The following is a 20,686-nucleotide window of genomic DNA, read 5'->3' as shown; positions in this document are numbered from 1 at the left end:
GGGGGCCAGATACCGTGCACCCCCCTCGACCCTGCTTTGCCACGCAGCCCCACGAGGCACTCTGTTAAGTGGACTGGGTCGTCACTGTCAGGAGTGCCACAGCTAGAGTCCAGGAGTTTCCTTTTTGACGATGACTAATCCCAATACCTCCAAGACCCAACTAGCGTGACAAGGAATTAGGACACTTGACACAACCAATTGGCCCCCAGAGGGACAGGGAAGTGGGGGAGGAGAAGGGTAGTGGATGGGGGTAGGAAAGTGAGAGAGAAACACAACACTGGATCTCTTCTGAGATACTTGACTGTTTCTCCAGAAGTATTCTGGGCTTTATGATGAGTTGCGAAGTCTCAGTGTAGGCTAAACAATATTCAGAAAGATACAATGACAATCATAAAAATCCTGGTTGAAGACACCTGGTTATCAGACTCCCTATTAAGTCATCACTGGTTAATGGAATATACATACCAACAAGAGCTAAGCCCATTCCTATACTTCTTAATACAATGATTATGGCACTTCTTAATGCACTGTGCTTCTGAACATCCTAGGCAAGTAAGGAATCAAATTAGACAATTCACTTCTCAGGGTTTTGGTTCTCACTTCTTCAACTGTTTCAACTGGTTAGTATCACACAGCTAAAACTTGTATGCAGAACTTCTGCCTTACCTTGTTTCAATACACTTGAATCTGTACACTGGGTTCTGTAGATTTAAGTGAGAAGAAAAAACACAAACAAGAACCTAACCTACTCTCCTAGGCTTTTGTACTTGTAAAACCTTCATAGCATATATTTAACAGACCCTGCAGTTCTAGTCACTGCTGTTCCTCGATTACAATCAACAATTTCACAATTGTATTCCGTTTTGGCTTTAAATGAAATCCTCGACAATATTGTTTTAACAAGGTTTGTTTCACCTTCCAAAGTCAACTCTAAATAGTCTTACTTGGTCCTGGACGGCGGCGCTTTAATACGGGGACCGGAAAGGGTGTGGGACCGGTTGGTCCGACGAGAAAAAAGCTCAGTCGGAAACCGGAAGTCGGGAGACTCACTGTGGAAAGGGTTCGCAGCAAGCCGGGAAGTACAGTGAGAGAAAGTCCTCCGATCGCTGTCCCTCCGAGGTTCGCAGGATGAGGAGTAGTTGAAAGGCGGTTCTCAGGCTGAAGCTCCGATGGAAGCCGAAGGGCGGGGCTGGGCGAGAGAGGAATCTGGAGCTCTTCGCGTGACGCTCTGTCTGCTCTGAAGCGAAGCGTTTAACCTCCAGTCTGTAAGCCTTTTATAGGCTTCATTGCACGTGTGAAGGAGCGTCAGTTTGGTGCACCTGCTCAACGTGTGCCTTATGAATATTCATAACCTGACAACAGTTCCCAAGCAGGCAACAAACGCTGAAACCCCAACAAGCATTTCTAAAATCAACTGTTCATTCGAATGTTAATCAGAATGCATTTCAAGAGGAACAGTTTATGTAACATATCAATGTTCAGTATTCATGATTTCATGACAGTCACTGCCGCCACCGGCCCATCAATTCACCGGCGCCCTCCGGCCGACTCCTCACCACCACCAGTGGCTGCTGTTGTCGCAGTCGGCTGCTCCTCTCAATCGACACCCCGGTCCCAGCACCGCGAGGGCCTCAGAAGAGTCGGAGACATATCTCGGGGTCCGCCGCACGTAGAAGCCTCAGGAGCAGACGGTAAGTGGTAGTTCTCCTTCACCTACTTAAATATGCCGTTACGGCTCAGGATAGTTGCCAGGATGAATGCGCGGGTTGAGAGGGCTCACGGAGCCGAGCTCCTCCCCCAACCGTTCTTTTGTTGATCTTGCGAAACCTGTTCCTAGGTATGGTTGGGGCTTTGTTGACACATAGCTCTAAATTACGAACCAGCCGTGGGATCTCCTACTAAGGGCAGCTTTGTCTTCTGCGAGAGATGCGATCTTTACTGATTTATTTACCAGGACCTTAACACTTTTCTGGGGTGGGCATAAGTCCCATAGGTCCTGTAAAGCTAACAGCTTGATTGCTGATTGGAGGTAGGTCTTCGCTAGGCTTTTGTTTCTCTTGGAAATTTCCAACCACAGGTATGAGTTCAATGTGCCCGGCCCCCTTTATTTTGAACCAGCAATTGACGTAGGCCCCTTTCCGCACTCATAAAGAGTATAGAGGATTATTTTAGTAATGAATACATATATTTTTATAATATATAACTTGTGTGGTGTCCTTTCATTTGATATTACAAGATTTCATATGGTAAAACAGCTGGCTTCACATGCCCTCTTGAGTTTAGCCTAAGGCTGCTCAGTCCATGCCACCCCTAGGATAGCTTGTCTATAAGGTTGACTTTACAACCACCACCACCATCATAAGGGATTGTTTGGACTGATACAAGGTGCCCACAGAACTGTGGACATCATACATCAGGCCAACTTCTCGCAATAACGCTCTACGCCTGCCTAAATCTGTTTTGTCAATGCTTGTTTAGTTACATTGGTAAAGCCAATATCAGCAGATGGCCATCTTTGATTTTGATTATTTTCATGAAACCCATTCATATATGGCCGTTGCGGGCGCATGGGTGGTCATATTTGTAAGCTTTATGCTAAGTCCTTTCAATACTTTCCTCATATTAAGTGTGTACTGATTTTGTTTATGATTTTGACCTGTGTACCCACTGGCGTTATTAAACTTGAGGGGGCCCCCGTGCAAGGTATGTGGAGGACCCACCTCCAGACTAAATCGGGAGCTCTCCGACCTGAGTACTGTGCTGATAGGGCCCCCTGGAGCTTGGGGCGGGGATGGGGGGGGGGGCACACATCAGATGCTGTGGGGTCTGTGTTACTCCACTGTGTGTACCCTGGAATCCAACATTGCTGGTTTCTCATTTGATCCCTAGAATTGGAAGGTTATGGCCTTCTATCCCTTTTAGCTTGCCAATTGTCATTTACAATGCCTATAGCTTCAACTTGCGTAAATGCGAGACCTGTTGTATTGCAAATGCTTGTTGTTTTTCTGACTGGCAGCAATACCCAAACCCAACAGCAGAGCCATACAAAGTCAGGTGACCCAGAACACAGGCAGAAGGCACAAATGGTTTGGACATGAAAATGACAACTTTCTAAAAGTGGCATTTTCCGAATTGTGACTTAAAATCGGACTTCACCATTAAAGAGGGTTTTAGATTACAATTTATTTGAGTGTAAACACTATATCTCTACCTACTCCCAATGCAGAATTATCACACACACACACCCATTAAACGTCCTTTTTAAACATTTTAACCAAACATTTTGGCTCGTTTTGCCTCAGCAGCTGGGATGGTGGGGCTCAAGGGGGCCAGGACAGATAGCTGGGGCACGGGCTCCATCTGGCCTCCCTATAGATATGCCACAGCCATCAATCACCCATGCAACATCATGCTGGATTCACTAAATGCAATAAATCAACTCTAGTAGATCTCATTTTAGTTATTGCTCATTTTTGCATAATTGAACCATGACCCAGCCAAAACAATGGTAGTGTGAATTTCCTGGGTTTGCTCCTGGTACGGGCGGGTCTTGCTGAGATCACCATAAAAAGCCCCCCCCTTAGCTCTGTCTGCTGTTTTGAGTGATTGGATAGGCCAGCCTATAAAATTGCTAAATTTTTAAGTGTTCTTGCAGGAGGGAGGGTCAAGCCCAGCAATCCAAGCCAGATACCTTCTAATTCCATAAACAGCAAATTACTAATGGCTACCTGTTCACAGTTTGATTATTTTCATTTACTCATTGGTCCAAGATGATCATCCAGTGGCTCAACGGAGGTCCGAAGCCAAAGGGACTCTACCTCTTGATTGATTTCCTTGTCATCCTGATAGTTTGTAAAGAAAAACCAAATGGTTGGATAATATTATGTTATGTTAAATGCAATTTATAGAGCGCACTGACACCGAAGCTTCCTGGCGCTGATAGACAGAACAGAAGAGGGGGGAGCGTAGATGACGAGATCTAACCAGAGATGGGGAAAAGATGGGTTTTTAACATTTTCCTGAAGTTCAAGAGGGAGGGGGAGGATTTGATTGAGAGAGGGAGGATATTCCAAAGCACAGGGGCTAGGTAAGAGAAACGGTGGCCGCCAAATCTCTTAGTTTTACTCTTGGGGGTGATCAGCAGATCGCGATGAGCTGATCGCAGATTGCGTGTGGGACAGTGAGGGTGAAGTGCTTTGAAAGTGAGGCATGCCACCTTAAAGGCGACCCTTCGATCGACTGGGAGCCAGTGGAGGCTCAAAAGCAGAGGCTTGGCTGATTGCCATCTGGGGGTTCCATGAATCAAGCGGGCTGCTTGGTTCTGGACAACTTGGAGACGCTGTACCAGAAATTGCGGCAAACCGTGGTAGATGGCATTAGAAAAATCCAAACGGGAGAGTACCAGCGAGATAACGGTTTGGGTGAGTGCCGCCGGGGGAAGAAGGTAGCGAACCTTACGGATCCTCCGAAGTTGATACATACAAGAGGAGACCACCGCTCCGACTTGAGCCCTGAGGGAGAGCTCGGTGTCGATGATGACACCCAGGCTCTTTACTGTTTTTACTGTGGTAGGGGGAGAGCCAAACTCCGGAGGCCAGAACTGTGGACCCCAGTAAACGTGGCTGAGCCCAGGGAGGAGGAGCTCCATTTTACCGGGGTTAACCTTCAATTGGTTCTGGCTCATCCAGAGTTGGATGTGAGTCATGGCTCCATGGAAGGTTTTGATGGCATGTGATGAATTGAGAGAAAAAATGATTTGTAGATCGTCAGCATAATTGTAAGTGACGATATCCCATTTCGAAAGTGACTGAAAAAGTGGCCGAAGATAAAGATTAAAAAGAAGCGGGGAAAGGGAGGAGCCCTGGGGGACACCACAGGACGTGGGGGTTTGTTTGGCGGTGTAGGGACCTAGGCGGACCGCTTGTGTCCTTCCCGTAAGGAAGGATTTGACCCACTCAAGAGCAACGCCCTGGATGCCCGCCTGCTCGACACGTGGAGAAGGATGTTATGATCCACCGTGAGAATAGCTTGCGGTAAAAGATAAGCTTTCAGAAAGGAGGTAATAAAGTGGAGCCTAGTGGGACAACAGTCTTGGATCAAGAAGTTTGGCAAAATTATCGCATAGTTTCAATTGATCAGAAAGGATGTAATATAATTGAGGATCATCCAATAAGATGGAGTACAATATTCTGGATTGCAATCTGGTGCAGCCAGCTCAGAAGGAGCAAGTGGTTGACAGTAAAGAAAAGTCACAATTATTAGGATCTCGAAGCAATCCATCAGCAGCCTTAAGTTGCCCAAAACATTAATCACTATATACGCAACTCTCATACCTGGAAGTAAACAGGCCAGAGTGGTCCAGTAGCCAATTAATATCAAAAGAGGATTAAAAATGGTTAGTCACAACTTCCCCAATTTTGCCCGGTAGTTGGCATGTGTCCTACTGCCAGCGTCTTCATGTCCCATTGTTGTTGTCGCAATGTTATAGTGTCGTGTCCCCATGTCTCTGTGTCTCCCTGCCTCGGTGTCTGATAGTGTCTACATCTTTTAATCCCATTGTTAGCATTTCCCTAAACTTGTTTCTGTATCTCACACCGCCTGTCTCTTTGCCTGTGACTCCTTGTGCCATTGTCTGTGAGTCCCTCCTCCTGTCCCTTTGTCTTCTATCCCCATGTCTCACCCTGTCTTTACGTCTACACCTCTCTCTGCGTTTGTGTCTCACAGTTCCAGTGTCATCCTATCAGTGCTTGTCTCCATGTTCCATTTTCAATTCACCCTCCCCAGTCTCTATGTATGCATCTCTGTGTGCCACAATGCTTCACTGTCTACTTTTTTATGTTTACTGTTTTGAGTGACAGGAACAGCTAAATATTTCTTCATCTGGTAGGAGGGTTATGATGGACCTTATGTGGACAGACCTCTTTAAAGAAGGCAGTGTTCAGTATCTTAGTACTTCAGATTACTGTTGCATAGTCCTCCTATAATCTCTCTGGCATAAATCTTTTTGGTCTTGTCTATATACATCTTTAGCTGTCGGTTGACAAAATACATATTATGTACAGTCCGCCTATTGCTTATCATTGGTTGTCTTAATTGTCAGTCTCATTTGTTTGTTATTTTTTGGATTTTTTTTCCTTTTCTTGTGTTTGCTCATCCCATAGAGCATAGCTTCCATACCATTCTTTTGATTAGATGACTTGTGTCCTATCACCACTTAAATACAGAGGAACTACTTTTTTGACTACAGTGCTCCATCGGAGTACGTGTTTTCTTGCTCTCCTCACCTGTTTGCTCTCTTCCTGCTTTAATGGTGCATTTGAAGTATATTTCCGTTAATCGCTTTTTGCTTGCACAGCAGAACTTGTTTTCACTGTAGATTTCAGTTGTGCTTTCTTAATTGTCAGTACATTAATGCAATCATCTGTGCTTCAGTATTTACTTTTACCTTTGTATTTTCCACCCGGCCTGTAGTTTGTTGGCTTCTTTTCCAGTGGGAAAGGCCCCGTTTTGGTACAAGAGGCAGCGTGCATCCATTCTTGTGTAATGCTTTCTTTCCCTGCGTGCACTGCAGTGTTGAGATTTGGCCTCCCTCCCTTTTAGATCTGCTTGCCTTGTTCTTTCGTCGGCTCCGTGTTATATTGGGATTAACTGATACTGCCACACCCTTGCTGCATGCCAAGATATTTCTGTAGTGACTCCCCTAGTGAAGGTTGTTCTTTTCACTTCCCTCTGTGGTTACTGCGTGACGTTCTTTATTCCTGGTGGCTCATGAATAATGTCCTCACGAAGGTTCTTTTCTCAATGCTCTAAAACAATGGCAAGTTTTTGAAAACGTGTTTAAAAATCTAGCACACATTAAATCTCCTTTCTTTCATTATTCTTGAAGTCAGACAAGAGACTGACACTTGATGTGTCATGTTGGGTTTTCTCTTACTGAACCGTGTCAGCAAAAATGCATTGGCAAATCCAACAGGCAAGATCAATTGGCTTTTCCAATACCAAGTGCTGTTGTGCACTCCGAACACAGCCATGTTTTATAACTCAGTTTGTAGATTACATGTTGTGGGTTATACAGTTTTTCAGTTACTAGTGGCCATACGTCTTTTATACATAAATATCAAATTTTGAGATGTTTACTTGAATTGGAATAAGCCATCTTCTTAGAGGGATATAACAAAAGGAGGGATTTGAAAACGTTAAGGGTTATCTTAATCCTAAATATTAAAATTGGTCATGAGTGAGAATGCCATTTGCATCATTGTAGAGAGGCGATCATTCTCTGCTTTCCTTGATATTTTTTGCAGGGACTTGTTCTAATGCTTCTTGCTTTCCTTTTATTCAGGTACCTATACAAGCTTCGGGACCTGCATAGAGACTGTGAGAGTTACTCAGAGGCAGCGTACACCCTCCTACTGCACGCTGAGCTTTTGCAGGTGAGCTTACATATACTGCCTTTGATTAAGGAAGATAAGGGATTGCTGATGGATAACTGAAACTTATGAACGGTAACCTCAGTAATCTGAACTATCATGCCTTTAATTACGTGAACCCGAAAAATCCTTTCTTCCACTGTAGCTTGTTTTCCAAGTTTATAAGCAGTTATCTTGACCTGTTTCAGAGAGTAGACAATGTCCATCTTACGTTTGCAGAAGGTGCATGTTAAGTTTAGAACTCTTGTCTCATTGTCCAATCATCACCACCCGCTTAATCTCTTTATTTTTAAGACGTCTGTCCTTATGGTTCCTCTAGTTGACTTTAGTACATCACAATTTTTAAGACGAGGAAACAACTTCCAAAGTGGTTCCACAAAAGGCTTGAAAAGAGTCAATTTTTAACACATACATCAAGGTGGACTGTCATATAATGTCGCTAATAAATGAAAAAGGGCTCACTCCGACAGCAAGCATCATTTATTTTACACCCAGTCACCTTGCAAAGATAGGTCGTTTTGGGGGGCTTAAGGATTTCGGTTTCCCAATTGGTTGAAAAATTGTTGAGTTTGTGAACATGGGTTGACAATAGTAAGGAGAACCCTTTTCTGCCATGAATATGTTGTCTGAAGCTTGCATCCTACAACTACCCTTTGTCATCAAACTTGCCAGTTAGCTACATTTACAAAGTAATTGTTCAGAAGGCAGCGAAACCTGGAAAACCATTAAAGCACAACGATTCTCAAATCTGTCAAGTTTGAGGTTTATGATAGTGAGGTCCCATGAAACTAATTATAAAAGCCTACTTACTAAAGTTGGAAAAGAGATGCTCTGTTGAACATGAGTTCTTAATGTCATATTAAGGATAAATAAACAACCCTGCGCTAGCATGGTCGTAACCATAGGCACAGTTCCTCCCCACTTCCAAAAAACTGTGGCCTCATTATTGTTGTTACAGTGCTAAATGTTATCATGTTCTGGTCTTTCTACACAACTGTGTTTCAGAGAATAAAACATGAAGAACCTGGTTGTCTTCCATTGTTAATATATGGATACTGTGCATAGGTAGGCATAGGCTACCATGGCGACAATGCAAACGTATCTGCCTAAATCCTGACTGCTGTTGCACACGAATTCTTAGTCTCCAGTTATGTGTTCGTTTTTACACCGAGATCACACCTCTATGTCTAGAATTTGTTTGTTAAAGTTATGTATTTGCAAAACGAAAATGATAATGCCTAATAGTGGTTTGATTGCATGAAAGGGTCACTCATGACAGCATTATAAGTATCTGTTGGGATTGTTTTCCTGGCTGCTTTTTCTAAAAGGTTCTATATTGATAGTTGCTCACTGATGAGGTCCTCTCTTCACAACTCATAACTTTTCTGCCTTCCAGTGGTCGGATCAGCCGTGTGCACCCCACTTGCTCCAGAGGGACAGCTATATTGTCTACTCCCAGCAGGAGCTTAAGGAGAAGCTTTACCAGGAAATCATATCCTTCTTCGACAAGGGCAAGGCGAGTTTCTGTTTGTCATTTTAAGTAGCAGTTGCACCTGAAATTGTAAAAAGTACCTTTAACGTTTTTGAATGAAAGTGCCAAATTCCATGATAAGTTATGCTTTTGCTTGAAGAGCAATGAAGAAGGCATTGTTCCGTTAATGAATCGTTGCCAACAAACCTTCCTTTTTCTAGGCTGTTGTTGGAGACACCTGTTTGTGTACAGTTGAAAGTTAAGTATTAGACCTGCTTATATGCATTGTTGAAATTGATCTAATCCTGGATTTTAATATGAGACAAGATTCTGCTTTCCCTTTTTTGGCAGATTTTATTCTGCATGATTTTCTAAATGCATGGCTGAGTCTCACTGCAGTCACCATTTGAGCTTCATCAGACCATCTGGGTGATGGGGTTAGGGACATAAACTGTGTGGGGATAGAAAATATTTCAACTTCTGAAGAAAGTGCTGGATCCATAGGAGAACCACTAGTTGGAATTTCCTTCACATAGTGATTGAATGATAGAGAGAATTCTACCTGAGGATTTGCTTTTGTATGTTTCATGTTTGCGGAATTTAAGGATTTCCTATTGCCACCCTACTCTAAAACAGGCTCTTCGGGTCCTTAGTAGAGTTTCCTGGAAACTGGTGAAGACTGGGATACTTCTCAATATTTTAATGTTTTGTTTATTTTACATTATTTGTTGGCTATATTTCCAGGTCACATAACATCTCTGTGGCTCATTGTATACTTTTGAAAAATAATCCCTTCTGCAAAAGAAGGCCCATTCAATACACAGGCATGTGCTGATGGATTGTTCGTTTCGACTCTCTGCTCCTTTTACCGTATAACGATTTAAACCTGCCTCTTGCCAACTTTTTAGTACATTATGTAACTAGCTGGAAGCCTTCATTAGGGTTCTTTTTGCAATTGAGAAAGCATGTGTCTGAAGAATTTTATAGAGCGACCCCCACCAATTTAAAAGGGGAAGATATTTGTGTGGCAGAGCTTAATTCTAATGTTCTGTCTAGAAATGTATTTTGTGGTTGGAAACTCATCTGGAAATTAAAAAGATTTTTTTAATGTGTATTCTGTGGCCAAGGCATCTTTCTTTTAAACAGTGGAAAAAGTTGTTGAAGGGTGGAGATGCTATTAAATGTACAACATGTTTGCTGCAATGCTCGGTTTCTGTGGCACTAGTAATTCTTGTAAATAATACATGAGGTTCAATTTACCCCTAAAGAATATTATGTGACCGTAGTGCTTATTTTGTAATTTTAACAGACATTAATAGGGTCTGGGTAAAGGAGGCGCCTCATTTGCACCCGTTTAACACCTGGCTAGAGTAATCAGCAACTAAAAGATGGCCTATCAACATTGCAGAGGGTTTGCCCCTGTGCAGCAACTAATTCCATTGGAATACATGAGGAATCAGTTTAAGGTCGAAGGTCTTTTTGTGTTAAAATCATCAATTTATGCTGCAGACATTGGATTGTGTATCAAGTGTGGTTAATCCATGATTTCGTGGAATATGCTACAGCGCCAACATCACCAAATTCCACTGGCACTGGCCATACAGAACATGGAGCTACCAAAATGTCATTTTTCAGCAGCTAATCATTGTACCTGTGCTGTAGACAAGCTCTGTGTCACCAGTAAAGATGTCAGAGCAGAGAGTAAACACAAGCCAATCACAAAGGCGACCAACACGACACCAAAGATGAGAGGTCGTTGTAAAGACCACAGAAACACAGTGTAGCAACTGGCTGAGGGGATAGAGAAAGCAATGGTTTTGTTCTCTGCATCCTGTCATATATTAAAACAGATATTACCATGCAGAGTGCTTTCATGTCGCCGTGCCTGTCCTGATGATATCCCAGGGTCAGGCATGGCAGGAAAGGGAAGGGGAGGAGTCTGGGACGCGAGTTTCAGTTCGCGCCGGGACTAGGTGTAATAAAGAAGTGTCGAAGCAGCCCGTGTCCTGTGTCTGTGTTGTGTGCTGGGGACACGAAATTGGCGACGAGGATGGAATGCGGAGTCACCCCCCCTCAACCCCCGCCGTGCACAGAAATCACTGGACACAAGGGAGAAATCACACGCTGCAGTGAGTCACCAGCGGAGCGTCCGAGTAGAGCGTTTAAGTGCTGCCAGATGAGGTGCAAGTTGCGGCACCACATGCAGAGGCAACCCGCGATGGGGAGACAAAGCTGAGTGCACACCTGAAAGAACTCCACAAACCAGGGGTAAGCTGCAATAAATGGCCTCTGAAGAGAAAATGCAAGTGTCCCAAAACTGGCCATCTTAGAGTCAGACACAATACCCTGGTTAAGCTTAGTCTCAAAAACGGCGGCCATCTTAGAGTCAGGTGACTTGCACAAATACTCCCTGAAGCCAGCTGAAAGCAAGACCGAGACCCGCAGACGTCATTGAGGCCTGCTGGAGCCACACCCACGTCCATCATGTTGGACCCTGACTCCTCGCAACAGGCAGTGCCTGGCCCTGCACGAACTGACCCACAGCCCAGACCGGTCCTCATGGGGGTATTGTACCTGCGTCCTCCCGAGCCCTTGACACTGACATCGGGAAACAGTATGGGGCCCAAGTGGAAAAGCTGGCTCGAAGCCTTTGAAGACTTCATGAAAGGGTCACAAGTTAATTACCCCAATCAACAACTCATAGCCCTACGAAACCTAATAGGAAAGATGTTGGACAAATCATCAAAGAGTTGCCCCCAGCCAATGCCGTGTCTTACGGAGACGTGAGCGAAGCCCTGAACAAGAAGTTTCTTCACAAGTGGAATCAAGACTACGAGCGCTACACCTTCAACCTTGCGTCTCGAGCGAAATGAGCCTATAGGCGACTTCATCTCTCATCGCAAGCGCCTAGCTCGTTATTGTGAGTTTGACAACTTCAACACAGAAGACGCACTTCTCCTACGCGTTATTGAAGGATGCCTATCTGAATCACTACGCCGTCAACTACTAAAGAAGCACTACTCCCTTGACAAGATAGAGGAGCTCACTCGCATCAACAATCAAGCAGAGGAACATGCAAAAAAGATGGAAGCCAGTAAGACGGAGAAAAAAGAACAAACGCTGTGTACAGTCTCACGCTGAGCCAAGGCGCCATTCGGATTGCCACAAGTTGGGAAGGCCTACAAGGTCACCTCACACGAAGTATCCTCGCAGCGGGACCAGGAATAGTCACTCTCGGAGACAGCCACCACAGTGTTATCGATGTGATCAAGATTACCCCCACACAGGTCAGTGTCCAGCCATTGGTCAACAATGCCACCGATGTGGGAAAGACAACCATTTCGAAGCTGCCTGCCAGACCTGTCGCTCAGAACCAAGACAGACCAAGCAAAAACACGGGGTCACACCACCACGTGAGGGCTGTACAAGGATGAAGGGATCACTCAACAAGCTCGTCTAGGTCTAGTACTCAGTCATACAGCTCATACCGATCCCAACGGTTGACATCCAGAGAGTCGTCTTCCCTCGCTCCCATATCACAAGACAGTGACGAATATGTGTGTATGGTAGCATACCCAGACAGACTGAAGAAGTACCCGCGACTGCACATTCAAGTGGGAAGCCCCTCCGCCAAGTTCATTTTAGATACAGCCGCATCACCCAACTATATTTGCACAGCTGAGTACCAGAGCATGACGTAGGAGAGTAGGGTCTGCTTCCTATGGTCACCCCCACTTTTTGCTGTAATTCTCTGGTTTTTCGACTTTAGTGTGGCTGTGGGCCTGCTAATCAGACCCACAGCCCAGCTGTTCTCTCTAAATTGATACCATGTACTTTAGGTACATACCTAATTGGGTATTGGGTCACCTTTGTGAGCCCCTGTATAGTGTACCATAGGTACCCAGGGCATAGGTGCATCCAAGGCCTACCAGGGACTGCAGCATGTACTATGCCACCCCTGGCTGGCCATCCAAACCCACACCACAGGCTGATCACTCCCCTTGGATAAGGTGGTGTAATCACCCCTTACTTAGATATAGAATATCTATATCTACCTTATATATAGACACCTAGTAACCTATAAGTCACTCCTATGGCGGGCCTTAACAATCCTGGAGGCAGAGTGCTTGGTTTTATGTGAGAGGGTGCTCCAGCATGAGCTGAGCCCCTCTGCAGCTTTCCGAACCATCTCCTTATAGCTGTTCTATGATATAGCCATACCACATACTCTTAAGTGCATTATAATCCTTGCGGTTAATTCTAACTTTGGTTTGGCTTTATCAAAACATGTCGTGTAAGGTGTCAAACACTTTGGAAAATTCCCCCCCCCCCCACCAGTTCTGGTGGTGGGGGTAGCATTCCACCCTTCTAGAGGGAAAAGACATGTATGTTCCTGTTTTACCCAGTAAACAGAGCCTCAGCATCACATAATGGATGCTGCTGCCACAGACATGAGTCTGACCTCCTGCTGCTGGACGAAACTCCAGCATGGGAGGCCTGGACAATAGGTTTTCTGTCGAAGGAGGTGCTAGCACCTCCCCAGACAGTCTGTAGTGTATTGGGGCAGGGTGGATTGAATGGAAAGATTTTTTTCCAGACACTGCCTGGGGCACACTAGGTTCTCCATGCATAGCCCGGTTCAAACCAGTTGCTGGGGCACTCCAGCCCCGCTCTGGCGCAAAACTAGACAAAGGGAAAGGGGTGTAACCACCCCCTTCCCAGGTCCACCCATAGGAGGGACCTAGCAGGTAATCCAGCCCATTTTTTTAGTATAAAGATAGGAGCTGTGTCCACGGACTTTAGATTATCCTGGAACGAAACTCTGATACGAAATTCTTGGACCTTCGATGTTCTATCCTGACTAAAAGACTGAAGACATCTCCCTTGTGGTCAAGGAGTGACCACCCTGTGCAAACAGGCACCACCAGTAACTTGCCGGTCTGCTTTGTCGATGCTCCTGCCGGAACCTGAAGACTCAGCGACACAGGAACTGGACTCTCAGACTTCTATGACTCCGACCCACAACCACAGCAAAGCTGAGACCCGTGGCGGACACGAGAGACGTGGGGCCAGACACCCTGGACATCCTGCATTTTGCTAACAGTGCAACTACCGAGGCACCCTCGCAGTTGTGCATTGGGGTACGAGAAGCCCCAGACCCAAGCGAGCGCCATTTGCACCGTAGCTCAACCCTCCACACTCCACGAGTGCCACGTGGGGCCCGCTCTTGCATTTCAGCTCAGCGCGTCTTCCCGGTTGCTAGCCCACTGGCTAGTGAGCCCTCCGAAGACGGACCTTTGAAACTAAACTGCTTTCCTGGTTGCTCCAGGCTTGCACCAGCTTCCCTGCAAAGGAGAAGCCCCTCAGACCTTGCTGGTCTGACCCGAAGACAATCTTCTTTTCCTGCGTGGATTGCGTTGGCCAAGGCTTGTTGGGTCCAATCCGGATACCGACACCGCAGTCAACTAGATCCTTTATGGGATAGCTCAAATCCAGCTCCTGGTCGTCGTCGACACCTCCTGGTCCTCGTGGCTGCAGAGACAAGCTTCACCTTCGGCCTCGAAGTGTTGTCCTATGCGGACGACACCCAAATTATGGTGTCCATTACCCATAACGTGGCTGATTCAGCCTCCAATTTTAGGAGCTGCATGGAAGCCGTCTCCCTGTGGATGAATGCCAATTTTTTTTAAAACTCAATGGTGCGAAAACTGAAGTCCTCATTTTCGGTAGCAGAGTGGATATCTGGTCCTCCGACTGGTGGCCGCACTCTTTAGGTTTGTCCCTCCGCCCGGTGCCTTTTGGTAAAAACCTGGGCTTCATCGTGGATAATTCTTTATCCTTGCATAGACCGGTTAGTTGGACTTCCTCTACCTGTTTCAGGGTCATTAGAACCCTTAGGAAACTATCCCATTTTCTCTCATTTGAGGCACTTAAACAAGCTGTGGTGACCCTGGTGACCTCTAGGTTGGATTACTGTAATGCGCTGTACCTGGGTATCAACAAAGGTCTCCAACAGTGCCTTCAGTTAGTACAGAATGCGGAGGCAAGGTTCGTGCTGAACCTGCCAAAATTTCACTCTGTCGCTCCAGGTATCAGGGCCCTTCATTGGCTGCTGCTGAAACTGAGATTTTTTGTTACGACCCTCTGTTTTGCCCATAAGGCCTTCTTTGAGCGGGGCCTGAAGGTATCAAGGCGATCCTTCAGCGCTACATTCCTAAGAGGCAGCTACGTTCTGCAAATAAGAATCTCCTCATAGTGCCCAGGTTTAACAAGGCGAGATGGGTAGGCTATGCATTCTCCACCATTGTTCCTAAGTTGTGGAATGCCCTCCCCGAAGAAATTTCGGTCATTCCTTCTCACATTTTGTTCCGCAAGGCCCTTAAGACCTGGTTTTTCTCCCAGGCTGCTGTGTGAAGTACTTTGAGGCGCTCGGATCCGCTGCCGCTTGTGCGGTCTGCTGTTAGCACCTTGATGCCCATGGGCTTAGTTTGCGCTTTGTAAATCCCTAATTCATTCACCTCTTCACCTGAGATCAACGCGACATCGCCTGGTTCCTTCTTGGTCACTGGCTAGTGACCCAGACTCTGTCCCCTCTGCTTTCAGGTTCTTCACTTCTTCAATCCACCCTTGGATCCACCCGGACACTCTTCCACTGGCCAACTGCAGCACTTCTTTTGCAGATCTCCATTGAAAGCATTGACGAAACCCGACACGAAAAGACACCTATGCACCCGGCTTCCCTGGGTGAGGTAACTCGAGTACTCCGGTGCTCCCGTGGGTATTGGCTTCCAAGTGTCCTAGTTTAAAGGTGTTTTGTCGTAGTCCATCCGGAAGTGCCCTTAAACAGTAACTTTGTAACTTCTTCGTTCACCATTATAAGTCAATGGTAACACGCGTCTCCCGTGGGTCTCCTATTTCCTAACCTTTGGTTGTCTGGTGTAGCCCCAGAGATTCCCTAGGCCCTAGGCCTATTCACTATTTCTGAAGGGGTTCTTATACCACTTACTTTATTATGGTATGTGAGGCTCCTAGGGCAAAGCTCTATTTGTGCAACTTATCGTATGCTAATTGAGTAACTTTTGATGTACTTCGATCTCTGACCTCATAAAGAGTTCAGCGGGGTTGTGTTAGAAATAGATACATATATATATGATATATACCTTGTGTGGTGTCCTTTCATTTGGTATTCAAGGAATTATAATTGGTAAAACAGCTTGCTACACATGCTCTCTGAGGTCTTAGCCTAAGACTGCTGGTCCATGCTACCACTAGGATAGCTTTTCTATAAGGTTGACTTTACAGCCACCATCAATAAGGGTCGTTTAGACTGTTCCAAGGTGCTCACTAGAATAGTGGGCATCATATGCCAGGCTAACTTCTCACACTGAATATAAAACCGAAGCTGGAACCAGCTGCTGTACGAGTCTACACCTGAATGTCCAGAGAACCATTGCCATGTCTGGTACAATTTCGGACAATCCTGACATACAAGGACAGGAAAACTCAAGCGCAAATTCATGTGATTGAAGGCCCTCAAGCAGCAGACTGTCTTCTCAGTCTACCAACTGCAGAACGACTAAAGTTAGTCGAGATCCAATACAAAGTGGACGATTCACCACACATTGTCAACAAATTCTCAAAACTATTCAGTGGCCTAGGGAAGCTAGCTCACTTCAAGGTCAAAGTACACATCAACGAGAAAGTGACACCAGTAACATCACAGGAAGGTACCGTATCACCCACAGCAAGCGGTAGATGACGTACTCCAAGAGCTGATAAAGGCAGACATCATAGAATGATCAACAGGATCCACCCCATGGGTATCACCAGTAATAGTCGTGCCCCAGAGGGGGAGAGAACAACAAAGTACGCTTATGTGTGGACATGCGAGCCCCAAGCACAGCCTTCGAGAGGGAGCGGCACCCAGGACCTCACATCAGCGACATGATCACACGCCTGAATGGAGTAACAATATTCTCAAAATTGGACCTCAACAAGGGATATCATCAACTTGAGTTGCATGAGAAATCGAGATACATCACCACCTTCACTACACATCAAGGACTCTTCAGATATAAGCGCCTCAATTTCGGGATCTCGTCAGCTGCCGAAATCTTTCAGGAGGCTAATACAGGGCATCCCAAACACATTCAACTACAGTGACAACATTTTAGTATTAGGAGAGACCCAGAAAGACCCCGACAAGTTGTTGGACCCGGTGTGCCACGCTTTACTCTCCGCAAATCTCACACTTAACCAAGATAAATGTGAGTTGCACAAATCGACTCTCAAATTTTATGGACACATATTCTCAAAAGAGGGCATGAGACCTGACCATGAGAAAGTATCTGCATTGTCGGACACACCACAGCCACATGATGTCAGTGACGTCCGTTCGTTCTTAGGCATGGCTAGCTACTGCTCCCGTTACATCAAAGACTACGCAACCATCAGCTACGTGAACTGACTCGACAAGGGCAAACTTTCCAGTGGTCAGCCAAGTGTGAACAAGCCTTCAACAAGATCTAGGCAGCTGTGAGTTCAGCCCTCAATCTGGCGTACTTCAACCCCAAACGGAAGACAGAAATCACGGGGAATGCCAGTCCCGTGGGACTTGGTGCGATTCTGGCACAATACGATGACGACCAACGCCACATTGTTGCATACGCCAGTCGCAGTCTCACTGACATCGAAAAAGCATACTCCGAACCGGAAAAAGAGAGCCTGGCAGTCGTGTGGGCAAGCGAACATTTCCCCCTCTTCGTATACGGCAAGCATTTCACACTCATCAACGACCACCAAGCTCTGAAAACAATCTTTGGGAACACCCGGGTGAAGATGCTTCCACGGATTAAACGATAGGGAATCAGTTTGCAAGACTATACATACACCATCATTCACAAACCTGGGAAGGCGGAGAATCCGACATGTTATATCTTGCGTCATCCACAAGCTCTAACGTGAGTGTGACACTCCATAGCCAAAGAATACCCCCACTTTGTCATCGACCAAGCTTGCCCACCTGCTGTTCCATTAGAAGCCATTATCGAAGTTTCCGCCAAAGACGCCATGCTCCAAAACATCATGCATCATGTCCGTACCGACTCGTGGAGACACCTTGATGAACCAAGAATGAGTGCCTCCATCAACATTCAAGGACTCATGGCATTCAAACAAGTCAAGGATGAACTCTCAATCAGTAAAAATAGCTTGCTACTACGAGATCGTAGAATTGTCATTCCACAACAATTGAGACAAGGAACTGTCAACCTAGCACATGAAGGACACCGAGGGGTAGTAGACACAAAGAAAGAGCTGCGAGAGCATGTCCAGTTCCCCTTCCTCGACTAGATGGCACACTCCAAGACTGCCCACACTGTCAATTGGTAGGGCGAGAAGAACCACAGGCCCCCTGCAGATGTCAGACCTCCCAGACAGCGTACAGCAACAAGTAGCTGTCGACTTCTTAGGCCCACTGAAATCAGGAAAATACATCATTTTCATCATGGACGAATACTCCTGATTTCAAATCGCTCACCATATCTCCCCTACCAAAGCAACTGCTGTCATACCTGTCATTGATGAAACATTTGCTGCATGGGGAATCGCCACGGTGGTGAAGACGGACAACGGACCACCTGTTAATGGACAGGAATTTGCAGACTTTGCAAGACATTTGAATTTCAAACATCGGAAAATTACTCCATTGTGGCCCCAGGCCAACGGGATGGTACAACGATTAATGGCCACCATAAAGAAGACAATGCAACAAGCTGAACTAGCGGTGTTAAATGAAGTACTACAGACATACAGGACCACGCCACACAGCACTACGAATCGATGCCCTGCCACTTTAATGCTTGGGCGAATTCCACGCACCCGGATACCGACCACAGACGTTGTCACACAATCTAGGACCTCGACCTCAGACCAGGAAACGCTGGTAGAACTGGATCGGACCAAGAAAGCGAAGATGATAGAATATGCCGACCACCGCAGACGTGCCAAGACGTCTGACATCCGTGAAGGGGACTGGGTGTTGGTGAGACAAGAAAGACCAAAGCAGCCAGCCGTTACTATGTCCACCCGTTACAAGTGACAAGAAGGAAAGGGACCATGATTACAGTCGAATCCGGAGTTAAGAGAACAACCAGAAACGTGTCACACTTCAAAAAGTGTGACCCCCACAGCCTATGCCTAGACTTCACAACGCGACTGACACAGATGTGTCAAGCCAAGAAGAGAGCAGTCATGAGGATATCGGAGACCTGCGACTCGAGAGAGGGGCGCTCCTCTAGCCGAACACTAACCAGTCGACCCCGAAGAACCATTCGGAGATCCACTCGGCTCATTGAAGAACTGTGAGAAAACCAATTCACGTTTAATATACAAAAGGGGCGATGCCATGTCGCCATGCCTGTCCTGATGATATCCCATGGTGAGGCATGGCCGGAAAGGGAAGGGGAGGAGTCTGGGACGCGAGTTTCAGTTCGCGCCGGGACTAGGTGTAATAAAGATATGTAGAAGCAGCCCGTGTCTGTGTTGTGCGCCGGGGACACGAAAAGTGTTACTTAAAATATTTGGTTATTCACAAACTGTATGTTTTTTAACCTAATCCTGCTCTTCTCCCAATTACATACACAGTTTTAGACGCATCAGTGCCACGTGATAAAGACTACTCTTTTGTTAGAGGCACCTTGACTTTCTGTGTAATGAAAGGAACCTTTAAACAGACATAACCATGGCGACTGCAGGATTTGAACCCTTGACATTCAGACTGAAAATCTTACCCTGTAATCATTTGGCAACAGCCATCGTTGCTGATGATAACAGCAAAGGTCAAGGAGAGCATGAAAGTAGTTTTGGTGGGGTAGGCATATATTAAGAAAAGATATTTCCAGGTGCAGTGCCAATTAAATTATTTATCAATAAACGTTATTGTTACCTAAGCCTACAATTCTCCACTAACATAAACAATCACTTCTAGTAGCTGGTAAGAAAGTTCAGTGGGTAAATGCGTTTGTTGCTGCAAGTGAACGAACCTTGCAGCTCAAAAGCTCTAATCCGAATTTCCCAAGTCAACAAAATGAGTTCTGGTGCATTTATGTAATGGTACAATAATGCACATTATTTCCAGGGCTAGGCAGCTGCAAGGTTGGGACACAGTACATTGTATTTTTAAGTGTGAGTTGAACAGGTTAGGAACCATATCACTGCTTCACAGGAACCCCAGAAATCGTGAAAGCGAGGATGAGGCTTGCATAACATTTCCTAAATTCCCAAGTTATGAAATTGTGTAACCTTTTCTGAAAGGCGTGCCTATGTCAGAATAATAAAAAGCCTTTTAGGCAGAGAATCAACGGGGGAGGCATAAGCCTGCGCGGGAGGGGGGGGGGCACCGATTGCGTTTTATAATTAACTTGGCAATGTTAAAGTCTACAGTTTGAGAAATATCAGGACGGCGTCAGCGGATGGCTAACATTCTTCAAGTTACTCACTCCCCAGTTAACCCATCCAGCCTCCAAGCCCCACGCTGTTCTCTGTCTGTTGGAACTGCCCTACAGTTTAAGTGCACTATATCATTGCAGGGCCTGCAAAACAGCTACCAGATTCATCAAAAATAAAGTAGGGTGTTGGGAGGGAGCTAGACTAGTTTTGGGAAAGAGCAAGACCCTAGGGTACGGCAAGAGAGAGAATAAAGTCTTTGTATAGGAATTCATTGCTCCCTTCCCTAGAAGTGTCGAGTCACTGGAAGCCCGAGACAGGCTCGAGACTGAATCCTGGC

The 20,686-nt window shown here is 45.8% G+C and overlaps 1 protein-coding gene across 1 annotated transcript in view; it reads left to right on the top strand.

Moving 5' to 3' along the window:
* The window catches only part of DOCK5 (dedicator of cytokinesis 5), a 581,227-nt gene that overhangs the window by 381,904 nt on the left and 178,637 nt on the right, over positions 1–20,686 (top strand). The window contains exons 31-32 of the mRNA XM_086942489.1: positions 7,343–7,433; positions 8,827–8,946. Of these exons, the coding sequence (XP_086798615.1) occupies positions 7,343–7,433; positions 8,827–8,946 (211 nt within the window). The remainder of the gene's footprint in view (positions 1–7,342; positions 7,434–8,826; positions 8,947–20,686) is intronic.

Source organism: Lissotriton vulgaris, chromosome 11, assembly GCF_964263255.1.
Source record: "Lissotriton vulgaris chromosome 11, aLisVul1.2, whole genome shotgun sequence".
NCBI lineage: Eukaryota > Metazoa > Chordata > Amphibia > Caudata > Salamandridae > Lissotriton > Lissotriton vulgaris.
The sequence above is the reverse complement of the archived record's forward strand: the minus strand, read 5'-3'. Positions and strand labels throughout refer to the sequence as shown.